General features: G+C 37.6%; 1 protein-coding gene across 1 annotated transcript in view; it reads right to left on the bottom strand.

Annotated features, from left to right (window-relative positions):
- Nucleotides 1-13726: 13726 nt before the first annotated feature.
- The window catches only part of Mis12, a 51728-nt gene continuing 45007 nt past the window's right edge, over nt 13727-20447 (bottom strand). Inside the window, exon 4 of the mRNA XM_068228508.1 lies at nt 13727-13996. Coding sequence (XP_068084609.1) covers nt 13961-13996 — 36 coding nt within the window. The 3' untranslated portion in view covers nt 13727-13960. The remainder of the gene's footprint in view (nt 13997-20447) is intronic.

The raw sequence follows: 20447 nt of genomic DNA, 5'->3' as shown, positions 1-20447 counted from the left end.
CATATGACCTATCTGTGTTGGTGCGACGTAAAGCAAAATAGAAAAGGAAAAAAATTTCTTGTATATGATTATCTACCATAATATAATCAAAGATGGACTCCTGTTGCCCATTCCATCCATATCTGGTGATTTTGTGACTTTTCTTTATGAGACAGTAACTATGTTATTTCTCAGACAGAAATCTAAGAGTCTGCTTCCCTCAGTGTTCCTTGGTCCCCATCCATGTGTGCCCATGATGCTCTCATAACCTTGCCTATCAGACCCTACTTGCGCATTCATGTCACCAATAACAATGGTTCCTTCACCTCTGACTTGCTCTTCCAAGGATTCTTCAAATAGGTCTTTCTCTGAACTATCATAACCTACTTCTGGGACATAGCACTGAATGATACTAATGTTCTGAGTAGGGTTTAATTTTAGATTGACTTGGATAATCCTGTCAGATTTGAAATTTATGTCTGTTACATGCTGTTTCATTGAATGGTCCATTATAACACTTACTCCATTCTTAGCTGAACTTCCTCCCGACCAATATAGATGGTAACCTTCTCAGAGTTCTTTTGACCCTTGTCCCTTCCAATTGGTTTCACTCAGTCCTAGTATATTAATATTCCTCATTTTCATCAAATCAACACACACTTCTGTTTTCCCTGTCAAAGTAATGATATTCAGAGTTGCTACTCTGATTGTGGTCGTTGTCTTGTAGATTTTAGTTCTCTTGCTGGATTTTGATGGAGCGTTGAGCTGTCATTAATATCAATACCAGGAGAATTGGCGTCCTTATTGGGTTTGTTTAACACCCGAGGCTTCTTTTGGTTCTGAAAGCAATTAAAATTTCTCTCTTCCACTGACTTGCTAGGCCTAACATTTCAGAGGATTTTCTGTCAGGGGTTGTCTCAGTCCCCTGCCTCACTGCAAGGCAACAGCTGATGAGCTTATGTGTCATTTCCTACACAAAGGTTTCATCTAACCTTCTAAGGGAAAACTCCTCCACCCGTAGCTGTTGGTTTTCCCCTAGTTTGTCGGGTTTGGTATCGGCCGCCCAACCCTCGGCCAGACAGTCGCAGGCAGTACCGTCTACTGTCGCCTACGGTAGCAGTCTTTCGTGACCTGACCTGACAAAGTTCACTTGAAGTGTATACAGTAAAATTCAGTTCTGTATCATCATCATCAGCACCATTATCGTAATCACAGTCCATGCCTTCAATCTTCAGTTTCACTAACACACTCATTAAAAATATCACAATTTTCTTCCTCGCAAGGTTCTAAAACTGCTTCTGACTCTCTTTCCATGTTATATAATTATCTGCACATATTTCTGAATCAAATCACAATCAGAGACAGAAAGAATAACACTGTTTAGAAAATGAGTATTCAATCCATGAAGCATTGTAATATAATGTTGGTTTCAAAACAAGTCCATTGTTACAACATGTGTTTGCAATTTCGAACAATAAGGGCCATTGTTGTAACATACCTTTATAACTTCAAAGAAAAAAAATAGTTACAAGTTGGACCAAGGGAGGGCTATTTCGTGACCACTTCAAAATTTACTGAATAGTTAACTTTCTATTTCTGATACAAAATGAGAACTCCATCATCTGAACATATTCTATAATATAATAGAAATAGCATGACGAATATAAGACCAAGTGTGAGGACTCAGCCATTATAGCATTGAAGTTTGTGTTCCTGCGACTGCAAGCACTGCAAGCGATTATATCCAACACGTGCTCCAGTAGTTCCAGCAACCGTCTGAACCACTTATTCCGGCGTAAGCTCAGTTCGCTGTGTGTTGTGTACTTCAAGCATGTATCTTATATGGCTTGATTAATTTAATAGTTCAGCATGCCGTACTGTTTTGTGCCTGGCTGTAAGTCGCTATGGTAGAGTAGTTGATGATATGAGATTTCTTTTTCCTCCCTGAAGGATAGAAATCAATTTGAAAAATGGGCCAGAGCTATGCCACGGAAGGATACTGAATTAACACGTAATAGCAGAATTTGTCATGTTCATTTCTCTGATGATTCGATAGTAAAATCAGATAATTTTATAGTGAATGGTGAAAAATGGATATCTCTCGTGTGACACGGAAATTACATCCAGCAGCAGTGCCTCAGGTTTTTTTCTAATTTGCTGAAATACCATTCAAGTGAGATTAAGTCCTGTGAAACTCCCAAAAGGAAAAAATAACCTAGACACCATCAGGAAAAAAAAGAAAGAAGATTGACAAATGGAGTGGAGCAAGGTCAGTCTTATGTTGATCAGAATTTGGGCCATTCTAGTGTACTTTCTGAAGCCGAAAAAACATTATTATTGTTCAAAAGGCGCCTAAAAAGTGCTAATCGAAATTTAATTTGAGCTCCATCCAGTCTCAATTTAGCAAAATCGTGAATTAATTTGCTGGAAAAGAAGGTTAGAAATAAACAGGCATTTACTTATAGATATAATCCCCAGACTTGTTTAATTATCTGAAGTGCTGAGTTTCCTTCAGAACGAAGGAAATACGAGGTTTACAATCTCGAACATCCGCCAAATCTTCATGCAATCCTTCGATAGTCCAGTGACCGATAAATTAAGTTGGTAAGTAGAGTTATACCTTTAAATAGTTCATGGGTGTTTGCTTTAATACGCTCAGAGTTGTGTGCTATTTATCTGTATATGAACACTCCAGTAACCTGTGCTTTCCGCAACATGTGATGAAGGCCATAGCTCTTAATTCCAGGTATGATTTTCTCCATTGTACCCTGCCGTGGTATTCTAATTGTGATCTCAAATTTGATTTTTAAAAAGACAGTGTATATAGTTATCAGTTACAGAGTAATACGTTTCCTCTGGCATCATTCCTAAGATCAGCTGATCGGTACTGTGGAGCTTGCTCGCTCTAGCGCTGTCACGCGGGGCACGCTTGAACTCGAGGAGTCCTCACACTTGTTCTTATACGTCATGGTAATAGTTCTAAAAAAGAAGGGGCACAAATTGACCCACCTTTGGTCCACGTAGGATCAAACGTTCCTATCAGCCTGTATATGACTTGTAGTATCAGGTGTCCACAATTAAAGTTATGCTATTCAGCGTGGTACAGCACAGGCTGTAATGATCGTAGGAGTCTGAAATTTCTTAGGTATGCTAACTAAGCAATGCGCTCGTGAATTATGCCACAAAAATGATTAGTTCCAAGATTTGCCACCAGGCCAAAATATGGCGCTATAAGCAATGGTAGGGGGGTCACAGAAAAAGAGGCAGGAAAGATCAAACACATGATAGCGGTGGTTCCAGGAGGTTCATTAGCATTTATTGTTATAAACACTGTTCGATGTGGCCTCCAAACTCAGCAAAATGCTGCATCCGTAAGACGGCATGGTCGACAGTTGCCCGCAGGATATCGGGTGAAATCAGAGTGACATGTAGCCTTATGCTAGCCTTTAGATCAGGCAGAGACCGGATATGTCTCTGATGGACATGATTTTTCAAATCTCCCCACAACCAGAAGTTACATGAATTTAGGTCAGGGGACCTCGAAGGCCACGCATCTGAAAAATACCTAGAGATAATTCGGTCATTACTGACGGTTTCTCAAAGCAATTCTTTCACCTGGCAAGCGATGTACTGTGTTGCCCCATCTTGCATGAAAATAACAATGTGGACACAGTTGTGTTCCTGTAAAGCTGGAATCATGTGTTGCACAAGGAGGTCCCTATAACGTGCACGTGTCACTGTACACCTAACAGACCCATGAGGGGCATCTCCTCAAAGAAATACGGACCGAGAATGAAGGAGCTTGTAAAACCACACCAGTCATGTAAGCTGAATGCAATGTTTGTTCCTGCACATTTGAAGGAATTGAACCCCATATGCAACAGTTCTGTGGATTCACTGTACCCTCCAGAGTAAAATTCACCTCATCAATCCACAGGAAATTCCCCGGCAACAAGCTGTCCACTTCCATGCTCACCAGAAACCGAAGGGCAAAGTTACGGCGTTGTGCAACATCTTGGGGTTTCAATTTGTGAACAGTATAAAGTTTGAAGGGGTACCAGTGTAAAATACACTCGAGCACTGGTTACAGAATTGGGAGAATGTGCTGCACAGTCTGCTACTGCCGTCCTCTCCCTGGTGCGACACCTAATTCACCTGTTCCCTTGAATTTCTTAATCATTTTTTCATCCCATTACTTGTCATGGGACTTCTTCTCTGCTGTTTTTGTCGGCGATATTACCGCAATGCAGCGTTGCTATTGCTGCCATTCTGATAAAACACGTTCACTAGTAGTGCATGGTCTCTCTTCCCAACAGGCATTATTCACATGGAAAAGTTCAACTTTCTCATGTTAGGAGGATTCACTTCACAAAAGGAATCGTGTGTCACCAAGCACAACCAAGGAACTGACACAGCGCAATCCTACCGGAAGAACATTTTGACGTCAGAGTTACTTAATATTCCACGTTCTGACTGCTTAAAGCGTCATATTTTCACCTGGTGACAAAACTTTGAACTAATATTTTTAAAAGTATAATTTATGATCGCATTGCTTAGTTAGCATATCTATGAAATTTCAGACTCCTACGATCATTACAGCCTGTGCTGTATACCATAACTTTAATTGTGGACACCTGGTACTTTGTCAATCTAAGAAATATTCACAGGCCTATGTTGAGCTGAAAAGACCCACTCTATTTTGTACAGAGTGTGAAATAACTTAAAGAAGAAACAAAACCTCCTGTTACACTCAGGTAAGTTAACTAGTTATTCAAGTACAATATTGCTCTTTGTTCCTAAAACCTCTTCATCAATTTTTCATTTTCATTGGCTGTGTCATTTCTCTAACTATTATTGGTGCAGTGGTATGGCTGACATCTTAGCACTTGGCATTTTAATATCCTGTTCTGGCCAATTAAGGCTTCCATGGCAATATACCAAAAAAATCATAGTAATTCTGCATACCAATGGCATCTCAATATCCAAAGAGCAGTTGGAGACTAGAGGAATAACTATAATGTCCTGAAAAGTCAAAGTTCACTTACACTTGTATATAGTCTTGATATGACCAACAGGCAGATGACTTGTAGGCATGGAAACCATGAACTACAAGTGCCAAAATTATTGTTCTCAAATAGAAGGATGAGGCCCATGGGAGAAGGTGCAGTTCCCACCATTCAAACCTTTGCCTGAGCTCCTGTATAGCTTTGTAATGGATAGCCACTCAAACAACGAGGTGTGTAAAATCGACCTTGGAAACATCCATAGCTCCTTTTCTGATACATTTTCCCATGAAAATTTACATGAAAGGGAAACTTACCCTTCAAAAATCACTGAAGCGAGGCGTGTGGAAATGAATGAAACGTTCATTTTATGGATTGTGTTCTGAAGTTCTGTACATTGGCTGCGTTTACATGACTTCAGTGTGGAGTGACGCAGTATGGGTAGGGTCTGACACATCCCACACATCGCACTCCTCTGGGGAAATGATTGATGACTGAAAGATGAAATGAAATTATATGGGAGAGTGTTGCTGGAATGAAAGATGACAGGGAAAACTAGAGTATCCGGAGAAAAACCTGTCTCGCCTCCGCTTTATCCAGCACAAATCTCACATGGAGTGACCGGGATGAACCAGAGGACCCAGCGGTGAGAGGCCGGTGTGTTGCCGCCCAAGCCACGGAGGCACTGAAAGTTCTTTTCACCGTCTCCTATTTGCAGTTTGGTGCAGAACATGTGAGTTCAAAAGTATCATGTTCAGAATGAAAAATATATCTGTTTGTAGACCTTGTAAGTTCTATGCAGGCCATGATTTTTTTTTGTAATATCTGAAGTGATCTCTTTTCAATTTTGACTCGGTTAATTTATAACTGTTAGGTTCTTCAGTCTGCTGAAATTAATTTTGAGCAATAAATTTATAAACAACCTGAAAAATAAAACATATGGTAACAGTATTATATTTGAAAAAGAGAACTTCATAAGTTACAGATTTCAAGTTCCTAAGTACTTGTACATAAATGTTTATACATTTCTAAATATCTGAGTGTGATTTGATATAATCCGATAATGTTCTTTCAAGAACAAAACATGCCATTCTAGTTTAATTAAGTTGTTTCTTTTTCAGGTTTTTTTAATTTTGAAATGCATTTATTTCTGCTTCCTCCATTCGGAGGCTGCCAAAAAGACAAAGCTTACATAAAAATTTTGATTAGTAATTGCAAGGGCCGTTTAAAATGTGTCTATAAATAGATATACTACAGTAAAGCCTAAATAATAAAAATTGTATCAGTCAATAGTTATGAAATCAATGATAAATTCCTCATAGGACAAAGATATAGCTAGGAGTATAAATGATTTTTTACTATTGCTAACGATCCTTTCAGGGCTGCTAACCCAATGTCCTTAATGAATTGGTTATGCAAATTAAATTTCTTGCAAAAGTTGTGAAATGTGTGAGTAATGGTGCCTCTTGCTCCTATCATCAATCCTAAAACATCTATGGAGTCCAGATGATATTTCTCGGCATAGTATGGAATTGTGGGTTCATATATATCACATTTCTCCTTGTGTACATCATGTGGTTGAGTGGATGATGCTTCGGTTCTAATTGTGGGGTCTATTATGAACCCTTTACTTGAGCCCGGTGATATAGCTATCATGTCAATCCGCCGGTTTGACCCTGTCTGAGACAATCCATGTACCTCCTCGTGCACTGTATAGTGCTTTTCTCTCAGGGCTTCAGCAATCATAGATCTTATTCGATGATGTCGTGAATTCCTCAGGGCGTCACTAAATGGACAGGAACCCAAGACGTGACCAAGTGTTTCAATCTCACTGTGGCAACGCCGACAGTGGTTATTGTCTTGGGACCTGCCAGGTAATGCACGAACTGGAACTACATTTGCTGTCAGTTTTATGGCATTTCTCCAGTCGCTGCTGGTTAAACCTTCGGGCTTTCTTACCCACTGATTTGCTGGAGTGTATTCCTTATACAGTATAACACCCTTACCTTTTTGTGGTAAGGCACACCAGGCATCGAATTCTTTCTCACGGAGTTGTTGTCGCAGGAGCGAGACTTTGACTGATTCGCGTTCAGTATTCAAGAGTAGGCCAAGTTTTTCGAAGCACTTCTTTGTTTCTGTATGGAGGTCTCTGGTATGATTGATGTGTATATTGTTGGATCGATGGAGAACTTGGCATGCGTTTATGTGCTGTAGATAAGCCTCCCAACCACACTTGAAAAGACCGAGTCCTTTATACTTTTTGTCGGAGTATAACATGCTGTCTGGTGTATCTATTGGAAGTTGAAGAACTTCTTTCAAAGTGCTTTTGATAAGTTTGTCAGTATCAATTAGGAAACTCGCAGGTATACGATGTAAAGGTGTAGTGTGAAATTTGTAGATCAAAGATGGGCATATGTAGGTTGATAGCACATTAAATTTCTGGTGTGGTTGCAATAGTGGAGTTGATGCTAATGCGTCTAGTTTAGTCTTAAGTTTTTCCATCGTTAATTTAGCATCAAATATGGTAGCACTGTGATAGTTTACTCCAAGGTAGCGGATTGTCTCTGCAGGAGTTATAGATGCAATTTCATTGTAACCATCCAATGTTAGAGATTTGTAGTTAGGACTTCCTTTTACTATGGAAATGGATTTAGATTTGTTGACATTGATCGTTAGGCCAATTTCTTCGAATCTCTTGATAGCCATTTCGGTGATCTTTCTAGCTGAAGTCTCGTTTTTTGCTACAATCAACGTATCATCAGCGAAGCCTAGAATAGTTACGTTAGGAAGGCCCGGCATTATACAATATCCATGTTCTTCCTGGAACTCTGTTGATGAAAGTTCTTCTAAAATGTGGTCAGTTGCAATGTTGTAAAGCGCTGGCGATAAGGGAGAACCCTGCATTATACCTTTATTGAGAACAATTGGTTTGGTCTTCTTGTGATGGGATTCAATTTGAGTAGTATTATTAGTTTGTAGTGCCATTATTAGATCAGATAGTTTTGACGGTATGGCGAGGGAGGAGAGGGCATTCTTCAAGTGTTTATGCCCCACGTTGTCAAAGGCCTTAGTGATATCCAGGAAGACCAGGTTACAGTCGACCTTTTGGTGTTTAGCTGATGTCAGAATAGATTCCAGGATGGAAGTGTTGATATGAGTGCCGGCAGAGTTTGTGAAACCACGTTGATTTTCATTAAAGCTCACATAGCTACGTAGTCGTGAATCTAATATGCGCTCTATTACTCTTCTCACTAGTGAATAGATGATTATTGGTCTCCAGCTATCTAGATCCATGGGGTCTCCTCCCTTATGGATAAGCACGGTTCTAGCTCTCTTAAGAATCTCGGGCACCAGAGTTCTTTTCAACATGGTTGTTGCAATCAATGCTATAATTTCACAGCACGTGTCATGTTTAAGTGCCCTCATCAATATATGGTCTGGGCCAGGGGATGTGTCGACGGCTATTTTGTTGATTGCATACTCTACTTCTTGTTTAGAAATGACCGTATTCATTGTATCATCTAATTCTACACATTCTGCTTCAGATGTGTGTGAAGTATATGTTGGTCTTCCAAATCATTTGGGATTGAGACTCGAGAGGAAAAGTAGTTGTGTATTTTATTTATATCTACCTTACAGACCTCTTTGGTGTCACTGATTGCCGCACGTATTGCTTTTCGTCTCTGGTTGTAGTATAAGAATTGAGTTTTTTGGTATTCATACTTCTCACGGCGTTTTACTCTATCTCTCTTGGTCGCCCTTTCCGGATTGCTTGATTGCGAAAATTTTCGTTGATTATTCAGTAACTTTTTTCTCCGCCGTATCTCATAAAATTTAACTGCCGGGTGTTTTGGACCGGGAAGCTGATGCACGGCTTTAGATAAGAATTCCATGAATTCATTGACATGATTACAGAAGTCATCGTCATTACCGATATTCTGGAATTCCACCTTGAATTTTTCCATCGTTTCATTGTGTGTCTGTGTGTTTTGATTTTGTGTAAATGCACTGTGATACGTTATGTCTGGCGTGCTTTCGTTGATATTGCCTGGAGACAGAATATCACTATCATTTGAAAGGGGTGCACGACCACTTCTTGCTGATTTCCATTCGGGCTGCTTAGCTAACAGTGCAGTTCTATGTTCTTGTGGATGAGATCGGCTTATGTGGATGCTCACTCCTTGTTTCCCTTTATAGTGTTTACCACAATGTGGACAGGCTGTGGCATTGACGACTTCATCGGTGATAATCTGAGTCGTCGTATTAGGTGATTCGTCCACGGGTTCCATTTCTGAATGGTATAGCAACCTTGTTCTTGTAAGATGTGTATTATTTAATGTAACACCTTGTGTAAAAAACTGGGTTATATGAAGGAGTTATATCATGTTCAAAATCATGCTTTCACGTCTCTGCACAATATTTAAAATGAAATTTTACCGTTGGTCTTTATAGCTATTGTTGAGAGTGAAGGAGAATTTCCTGTTTTGTATGTTTATCAGGAACTCAAGGGAGACTTCATTAGTTAGTCAGAACATAGAAAAATGAGAACTCTTAAGGTTTCACTTTACTTTGTCCTGCCTGCTGGCTCTTCAGAAATATGTGCACGTGTGTTTTATATTCAGGAATCATTCAAGAAGAACACTTTCGCACTGCAAGATGTGTGGTTAAGGTTATTTTAATATGTATAACTTTTGTTTTCTCAACGATTCATTTGTTTCTATACTCGTCCCTGTTTTTATCTCCTTGTAAGATGTGTATTGTTTAATGTAACGCCTTGTGTAATATAAATGCCTAAATGCTTGCCTATTCCCACATTTTGGCTGATGATGACGCAAATCAGCGTTGAAACTAGTTCCAAGTACAAATACATGTTATAAATAAACTATAACATTTTTGTATTGAAAAGGTGGACCGTTTTAAGTTTTCCTATCATCCTTTCTCAGTTCAATACGGACAAAAATGAAATTCCTAGGTTTAAATTTAAGTGGTATGTTACATGTAACTAATCTCATTATTAGACCCGTATTGAACTATGCTATGATATACTAACAATTTGTTGGTTATTTTGATCCACCTTTTCAATACAAATTACAGTTTGTGTTGCTAAGTTGTAATGTTACAACACTAATTTACCGGGACATGTTTCGCTTTTATTCACAAGCATCATCAGCCTATACTATTGCCTCAAGGTTTGTCATTTTTGGGTTGTTGTTACAAATTTCATTACATTGAATGTAAATCTGATTTCAGTGATTACAATATTTAAAACAAAAATAATATAGGGGAGGATGGGGCACAATGAAACAATAGCATTAAATTCTTTGAATTTAGGTGTAGAAATATGACTTCCGTGCGGTGTACACCTTAGCTGCTACCTGATTCCTTATACCCATTTCAATATGGCTGCTCATCTTTGTTTTCTAGTGGCATGTTATTTACTGTTTTGGCGTACCTGAAGTAATTTTTAAAGGTTGTGAACATTTTGATATTGTTCAGTCTGTGTTAAATTTTTCATTATTCAAATGTGTACATTTTAAACTGTGCTGCTTCAGCTTCCATACTGGTGAGTAACAGCAATTAATTATTATGATTTTGTAGACTAGATTCGTATGAATGAAAGAGATGCTCGTGGGGCACAATGAAACGTTTCATTGTACCCCATGACCGATCTCCCATCACTTCCTTTGGGCAAAGGGACGTTCTTTCCTGTTTTGCTCTCTAATATAAATGTGTTTACACTTTAAAGCTAATCAATTACTTATAAAATTGTATTCCATATAATACCAATGGAATTTCTTGAATCATTTTCATATCAGTCATTTATAGCCTATAGAAAATTAGGTTAGGCTGCTCAACATAATAACTCTGCTGTTACCCTTATTGTTTACAGAACACACCAATAATGGTCAGAAACCGGCAAAGGAAAACGGAAGCTTCTCTGAGGATGACATGCGACAAGCTGTGCTATTGGTGCAACAAGGAATGAGTATTCGCAAAGCAGCAAAAGAAAAGGGTCTGAAATATCCTACTCTTTCTAGGTATGTGAAAAAGACGAAGAATGGAAATGTGGGAGAAGTGATTGCTATGAGACCGAATTACGAGTGTAGGAGAGTGTTCACAAACTATCAAGAGGTAGAATTAAAAACGTATTTATTAATGTCTTCTAAGATGTTTTATGGCCTGACGCCAAAAGACTGTAGACAGTTGGCGTAGGAAATGGCAAATATTAATTCAATTCCATGTCCACAGTCTTGGGAAGAGAATAAACTGGCAGGAATTGACTGGTATTTAAATTTCATGCGACGAAATCCACAACTCAGCTCGCGGACTCCAGAGGGTTGCAGCTTGTCTCGTGCGACTTCATTTAACAGAGTGAATGTTGACGAATTTTATGACAATTTGATGAATATCTTGTCCAAACACCCCGAGTTTACAGATGGGACTAGAATTTTCAATCTCGATGAGACTGCTACATCAATAGTCCAAAGGCCTCAGAGGGTAATAGTCGAGAAGGGAGTGAAACAAGTTAGTAAATGCACCAGTGCAGAAAAGGGCACAACTGTGACAACATGTTGCATTATAAGTGCCTCTGGAAATACGATTCCACCACTGATGATATTCCCTCGGGTCCATTTCAAGGGTCACATGCTAAAAGATGCTCCAACGGGAACTCTGGGACATGTACACCATCTGGATGGATGACAAGTGAGCTTTTCGTTGAAGTTATGAAACACTTCATTCACCACACCAAGAGCTCAAAGGAGTCTCCAACGTTGCTCCTATTCGACAACCATGACAGTCATCTCTCAATTGAAGTTATTGAGCTAGCTAGGAATAATGGAGTGACTATATTGACTTTTCCTCCGCACTGCACGAACAAACTGCAGCCCCTTGATGTTGCAGTTTATAAATCATTTAAGTCCTTCTATAATGCTGCAGTGGATAGTTGGATGATGCAGCACCCTGGAAAAACGTTATCCATATACGACATTGCTGGAATTGTAACTTTAGCCCACCAGAGGGCATTGACTCCATCAAATATCATGTCTGGTTTCAAAAAAATGTGGAATTTTTCCATTTGACCGACGTGTTTTTACGGATGATGATTTTCTCTGTAGTTTTGTAACTGACAGACCTATAGGCCTACTGCAAGAAACTGGTAGTCTTACTGCAGATTCTTCAAGGTTGGAGAATGGCTCTGATAGTCAAGCAGGAGAAGCAGGGGCTTCAACAAATGAAACTAGAAGTGAAACCAGGTCTACAGTCTCTTTGATCTTGGATAGTTCTCCCCATAATTATGCACCAGAGAAAATAACAAGGAGTCGGACACAGACGAATGAATGTTCACCAGTTCCATCAAGATCAAGCACAGTTTCATCAACGCTCTGTCACACTACAAAGACTTTTCTAAGTCCAAGAGAATTCAAGGGATTCCCAAAAGCTGGTGAAAGGAAACAGAAGAATGCTCAGCGAAAGCGCAGAAGTATTATCGCAACAAGCACACCGGAAAAAATGCTATTATTGAAAGGAAGAGATCTTCAAAAGCAAAAAATGCAAGAAAAACTCTGTTCAAAAGGAAGGTAGTTGACTCCGAAGATGATGAACATGACACTGAAATGATTTTAGATGATTCTGGTAATGAAGAAGACTTTATAAATGAAATGATGGAATCAATCAACCCGGAAGATTTTGAAAATTTAGAAAAAGAGCCTGTAGAAGGAGACTATGTTCTTGTAAAATTTGCAATTAGTGGGAAAAAAGATGTGTTTTACGTTGGTCAAGTAATGGGACCAAAGGATGCAAGAGGAGAGTACGATGTCGTATTTCTTAGGAAAAGCAATAAAATGATGAACAGATTTGTGAAACCAGAAATCGAAGATCGCGCTTCAGTTACGGAGAGCCAAATCAAAATTATTCTACCAAAACCATTAGCATTTGGCCAGACGAAAAGACAAAATTGCTATTTGTCTTTTGGCATTGACTTTTCACTTGTAAACTTGAAATGATGAATCTGTTTTCAGTAATTTTAGTTTTTTTCTTTTTTAGTGTAAATGGATTTTTTTCTTTCCAGGACGTGTTATATTTTGTTTGGTCTCCTATATAACTTCAGTTCTTATACATAACATGTTTAAATGCTTATAATTATTCATTTCAATGTTATATATTCATTTGCTAATGATGTTTCATTGTGCCCCAGACAGTGTTTCAATGTGCCCCAGATATGGGGTACAATGAAACAAGTGCAATGCTTTCGTTTTTCATGTTTATTTATGGTATGCTCTGATTGAAATTTACAAATAATGGTGTTACGAGATTGTACTGAAATGGCACTAAACAGACAACTCAAGTTTAAAATAAAAATATGTATCTGGATGGTATTTTGTAACAAAAATAACTTTTGTGTTTCATTGTGCCCCATGTTCCCCTACACATTAAAAATTATGACAATATGATTTGAAATGTTAAAATGGGTTAACTCTTAATTCTAAAACACATTGACGTCCAAAACACAGTTTTTAATTTGGCTAAAAATTGTTTGCAATGTTAAAATAAAATTGATTCAACTATAATTTGGCATTAAAATTTGAGTCATAAATATAAATATAAATATTGGATGTTAATATAAAGGAGCCATAATTTCTGAAGTGCGTTGGTTTCTAGAATACAGTAACATTTCAGTATTGAGAATTATATTTAAGAATTGTGCTCTCTGAATAATGTTATTTAAAAAGACTGTAATTTTGCATTATGCGTGATTAGTAATGATGATAATTTAGAATTGAAGTCTTGAGTTCGTTGGAAAATGGCTTCTAGATTTGATGAGGCTTGCTGCTGCAGTTTGGCAGTTTGATCAGAGGAAGCATTGACATATTTAATTCTTGTTTGTGGCGACCAGACTCTCCGTTGGAAGTTGATTGTTTTGATGTAAGTTATGGTTAAAAGGGGCTTCAATCCAAATTTTGAGTACTGGTATCTGATTATGTTTCTTTCGATTTATGGAATGGAAGAAGCATCTGGAACAAATGGAAATGAACTTAAGTAATATTGTGTGTGTGTGTTGTGCTTATAATGTGAGCCTACAAAATACCCTTATCACCCGCGAATTTTACAAAAGAAATAAATTTTATAAAAGAACTAGCACTAGCCAATGGACATAAAGCAGATAAAGGCGAAACAATAGTCCTAGTAAATAAAAGTGACTACATCAAAAAAACCGAAGAATTCTTTTCTAATGAATCTTACACTATAGTAAATAAAGACCCGATCTCTAGAATTCAAAGGAATCTAAAAACAATCCTTAAAAATTCAATTTGTTTATTTAATGAGCAAGAACAAAAAATGGTCAACATGAACCCAACATTACCCAAGGCAAAGGCACTACCTAAAGTACACAAAAACAATACACCCATTCGACCAATTATAAACAGCAGAAATAGCCCAACATATAAAATATCAAAATTTATACATTAATTCCTCAAAAAGCATTATAAGTTCCACAGTAACTCCTCAATTAAAAACTCAATTGAATTTTGCGAAAGATTAAAAAACTTCAACTTACAACTCCACCATAGAATGAGCTCGTTTGACACTTCCAATATGTATTCAAATATCCCCATTAAAGAAACGATCGAAATTATTAACTCAAACCTTTCCAAATATAGCAACTTAAGTAAGCTAGAAGTAGATGAATTTATTATACTACTTAAATTCGTACTAAATAATAACTATTTCACCTTTAACAATAAAATTTACCACCAATTAAGTTTAGCCATGGGTGACCCCAGCTCGGGAATATTAGCGGGTATTTATATGGATAACATAGAACATACCATAATTAAACCAAACATAGAAGGAATCTGTCTTTGGCTGAGATTTGTTGACGATACATTTGAAATAACAGACAACCGAAAAAATAACAGCGAAAAAATCCTTGAATTTTTAAACAACATCGATAAATACGTAAAATTTACCAAAGAAGACGAAAAAAACAACTCATTGAATTATTTAGATGTTACTGTAACACGCTTAAAATCCAGATTTGATTATCAGATATACAGAAAACCAACACACACGCCAATAACAATAAGAAATGACTCACTCCACCCCAAATCCCACAAACAAGCAACCTTTTACAGTATGGTCTACAGAGCCTACAAAATACCCTTATCACCCGCGAATTTTACAAAAGAAATAAATTTTATAAAAGAACTAGCACTAGCCAATGGATATAAAGCAGACATAGTAAATCGAATCATCAACAAAGTAAAGCTCAAAATAGCCACAAACCTCACACCGGAAAAGACTAAAAAATCCAAATACGCAACCTTGACTTACACCAGTTCAAAGATTCACCAAATAGCAAACCCACTCAAAAAACGAGATATGCAAATAGCCTTTAAAACAAATAACACTAACAAAAACTTATTTTTTAATCATAACACAGTAAATGCCTACAATAACAAATTTCAAGGTTCCGGAATATACAGACTAACATGCGCACAGTGTAAATCTTCATATGTTGGCCAAACTGGATGCAGTTTCCTAACCAGATACATGGAACATTTTAATGCCTTAAAACACAATAAATACTCCGCAATGAGTAATCATATGAAAGAAACCGGCCATCATTACACCTCAATAGATAAAGACCTTACAATAATCAAAAGAATCGAAAAGGGGAAGCTAATGACAGAATTCGAAAACATATATATTTATTTGGATCAATACTTCAATAAAGGAAAAAAACTTGAATGACACGGTCGAAATAAAAAGTCCGTTAATAGAGCAGTTGCCAACATTATTACGAAATCTCAAATCAGATAAAAGTAAATTCTTTAAAATATTCAATCTAAATACACTCACAACTGAAACCATTTCGGCAACGCAAAAAAGTCCCCCTCCACATAACACGCCAAAGCTTAACGCCCCGCCTGCAGGATCGTCCTCTACCCCCACCTCGACAACAAATAAGAATTCCCCACCACGTAGCACGTCAATAGCAAACACCCCGTCCAACATATCTTCCCCTCAACCCCCTACCCGCCCTTCACAACAGCTCTTTCATATGTACAACACAAGGAGTAGAGCCACAACAGACAATAGTCACAGTAACGCAATAAGGCCCACAAGATTCTGTAGCAGCAGACAAAGGGGTAAGTGATAATACAACATCAACACTCACATTATAAGCACAAAAAACACACACACACACACGCACGCACACACACACACAATATTACTTAAGTTCATTTCCATTTGTTCCAGATGTTTCTTTCATTCCATAAATCGAAAGAAACATAATCAGATACCAGTACTCAAAATTTGGATTGAAGCCCCTTTTAACCATAACTTACATCAAAACAATCAACTTCCAACGGAGAGTCTGGTCGCTACAAACAAGAATTAAATATGTCAATGCTTCCTCTGATCAAACTGCCAAACTGCAGCAGCAAGCCTCATCAAATCTAGAAGCCATTTTCCAATGAACTCAAGACTTCAATTCTAAATTATCATCATGACTAATCACGCATAATGCAAAATTACAGTCTTTTTAAATAACATTATTTAGAGAGCACAATTCTTAACTATAATTCTCAATACTGAAATGTTACTGTATTCTAGAAACCAACGCACTTCAGAAATTATGGCTCCTTTATATTAACATCCAATATTTATATTTATATTTATGACTCAAATTTTAATGCCAAATTATAGTTGAATCAATTTTATTTTAACATTGCAAACAATTTTTAGCCAAATTAAAAACTGTGTTTTGGACGTCAATGTGTTTTAGAATTAAGAGTTAATCCATTTTAACATTTCAAATCATATTGTCATAATTTTTAATGTGTATATTATTTTTGTTTTAAATATTATCACTGAAATCAGATTTACATTCAATGTAATGAAATTTGTAACAACAACCCAAAAATGACAAACCTTGAGGCAATAGTATAGGCTGATGATGCTTGTGAATAAAAGCGAAACATGTCCCGGTAAATTAGTGTTGTAACATTACAACTTAGCAACACAAACTGTAATTTGTATTGAAAAGGTGGATCAAAATAACCAACAAATTGTTAGTATATCATAAGTGGTATGTTCCGAGCTGTCAGCGGAGAGATGGCGTGGAATGACATTAGTAGATGAATAAGTTTGAATGGCGTTTATAAAAGTAGGACAGATCACAATATGAAGATAAAGTTGGAATTCAAGAGGACAAACTGGGGCAAATATTCATTTATAGGAAGGGGAGTTAGGGATTGGAATAACTTACCAAGGGAGATGTTCAATAAATTTCCAATTTCTTTGAAATCATTTCGGAAAAGACTAGGAAAGCAACAGATAGGGAATCTGCCACCTGGGCGACTGCCCTAAATGCAGATCAGTATTGATTGATTGATTGATGTGTACAATTTTGAAATACTAAAAGTTTGTGTGAATTTGTATATGACAGTGTTGTAATGTTAAGCTTATAGTAAGCTGACATTAGAGATTTACTTCTTTGCCTGAGGTCCTAAGTCAACTTAAAGACATCATAATGTGACAAAAAGATCATAACCTTAATTTTTGTTATTTAGTAATGTAAGGTTACATCACTAGCTGATCATAAACGGTACCAGTTTCGATCCCAAATTCCGGGTCATCATTAGCCGATCACTTAGAAACAGAATAAACAATGCACAGATAAATAACCAGTAATGTAGAAGATATAGATTTTTCACCAGACATAAGTTTGTGTGGAGCAGTATAACACATGTGACTGTAGCACTGTATTTTAAAAGTTCTTATAATCTCTTTTCCATTTAGGGCCAATAATGACCACATTAAATAACTGTGTCACATTTTTGGAAGTCTTTTTTTGTAGCCCAGAATTGCTGCATTCTTTTCTTGGCAGCTTGCTGTCTTTAAATCATTCAACCACTGTTCTTCATGGAAGCCTTTGAAGTTGTTCATTTGTAACTGCCACTGTGCTCAGTTAACACATGAAACATAAAAATTTAGAATTAATATTTTACACAAATTTTAAGATGTACAATTTTCGATGCAGCTAATATTTATGGAGAAATTTGACATTTCTAATTTTGGTCCCCTTAACCACTGAGCATAGTAGCATAGTGATAAACTGTGTTGTTATACCTCCATGTGAACAGTGGTGAAATAAAATAAACTGGGGTAATGTCATCTTAGTGTACAAAGTATGCCATGGGTCTGGTCATGCAAGTTATATTACCTCCACCTTTATTTTGCTACTGTTTCAACGCACCATAATAGAAGACATTTCGGGCACGTTCTTGTCGTTCTGTCCACCTGTTGACTCTTCATCCCAGAGGTTGGTTGGATCCTTAAATAGCACCACCAAATGTTATACAGTTCTAGAGAAACCACAAAGGCTGATGGTGGCACCATAAATGAGGTGTACAAGGAATGATGAGTAAGGTGATTTTCCATTGATTTCACCACTGGGCCTGAAAGTGATAATGCAGACATTTCTGCTATTTTTTAATTATGCACGATTCTGCAAATTTTAACTGATCCTGATAAACTAGGTATAATCTTGGAAAAGATATATGAGGGGTTGCCGGCAAGAACCCCACTAGTAAAAAAAAAAAAAAAAAAAAAAAAAGAAGTTATAGGTGCCATCTTGTAGTGTTCAGCATTACGCACATGATTACACAACTGATTCTGTCAAAAACACCTCAAGTCGTACTGTATTAGCCTCTAAACATACGGCGATTCGGCAAAAACCCCACAAGTCTGGACTGTTGCTAGCGAGAACACCACTGGTCAGTGGTGCTTCAGGCAGGTGCTGTGAGAGCGCTCTGCCCAACTCCCAATAAACCACTGATAAGCTACACTTTTGTTTACAACTGCCCGCGTTCCTCTAGGTTGTACTCCTGTTCTCCAAGGTTTTACGTTAATATGGACACAAATGGTCCAATGAGGTTATCTAATGCTGCTACATTTCATAAATAGCATCCCACATTCCGATTTAACGGATGAGCTGGTTTTAATAAGTGACAGCTGTCCTCGGCAAAATAAAAATAAAACAATGGTTTACTTCCTCTTCTGTGTAGTGCACATATTCAAACTTTTTATAAGGGTTACATACTTTTTTCCCCGTTCGTGATCATAGCTACCTACCAAACGACCAGGACTGTTCACTTATTTCTGCTCAACGCAGGAAGACTACCACCGCTGAACTTCCTGAAGACTGGGATGAAAGGATTCTGAAGGCCCGAAGGCATCCATCTCTATTTGGTTTGGAGATATTTACCCACCATGATTTCAAGGATTAAAAAACAACAACTGACAGTTTGTTTTGTAAAAAATCAAAGCCAGCATTCAGGCTTCAGGGTGTTCGATCTACGCAGTGTGACTTCAAACATAAAGCTGTATAGTTGCGACAAATTTACCGGGGTCCTTGGAGCCGTCACATCATCACAGATCCGAAGTTCAAAACTCCTGACACAATCAACTTACCAGGAGCTTTCCCATCCCCTCCTGCAGTGAAACCTATGAAGGCTAAGGACATATTAAAACTTGCCGAATACCTCGCAAATCCTGCAAGCAAAGAGTACTACTCAAGACTCTTTGGCACAGCTGCATCAGTGGATGTACCTACAACCAGTTGTGATCACGAAACAATGATGACAATAGTGATGGATGTGAAAATTAATGTTTTGAGTTGTCATTGTATGCTGTATATCACATTTTCCTCTTCTTTATTTAATAAATAATCATTTATATTTACAGTATATGGTATATAAGTATAATATTATTAGGCATTATCTTAGTGGTGGTGTACCGAATTCTGCAAAAACCCCACTAGTCCAATCCATTTTCCTTCTTCAGGCCCAGAGAATATAATTTAGTATCACTCAATGAGTTCTGATAACATCCCTGATGCCTACAGAATATTTAGAAAAAAAAAAGAAGCTATTTATGGGACGAAGATATGCAGTTTTTTCTCGTTTTCCTGTAATTGTGATTTTCTGACTAGTGGGGTTCTTGCTGGAAACCCCACATATATATTGAAGTGTTTGCTCTAAATTGCTGGGATATCCTCAAAGAGAGCTTTTGGTCCAGCAGGCTGATGTTTAGACTACTTAACTGCAGCTGTGCCCCGTTATCCAGGGTGCACTACAGTGACTATATGTACAGTGTGGCCAACGAGTGCTTCATTCATTCTGATTGGCTCCGCCATGTTTTAGCCAAATGTCCCGTCAGCTGATTTAAACGTATGTCTTCCGCACAGGGTAAGATCACTCTTTATGCAATTTCAGCGAAATACAGGCTACCTGTTTTAACCTTAATACAACCAAAAATATGTTTTTATTAAACAAGGACGATTATTTAGTATTATTAGTTCGAATTGTGTGTGAATTTACGTATTTCTGAGGTCTGAGTTTGAAGAAAATTATGCCAGGATGTTAGGCTTATGGGTGCAGAAACAGATCCGGA

The sequence above is a fragment of the Anabrus simplex genome, chromosome 7 (genome assembly GCF_040414725.1).
Source record: "Anabrus simplex isolate iqAnaSimp1 chromosome 7, ASM4041472v1, whole genome shotgun sequence".
NCBI lineage: Eukaryota > Metazoa > Arthropoda > Insecta > Orthoptera > Tettigoniidae > Anabrus > Anabrus simplex.
The sequence above is the reverse complement of the archived record's forward strand: the minus strand, read 5'-3'. Positions and strand labels throughout refer to the sequence as shown.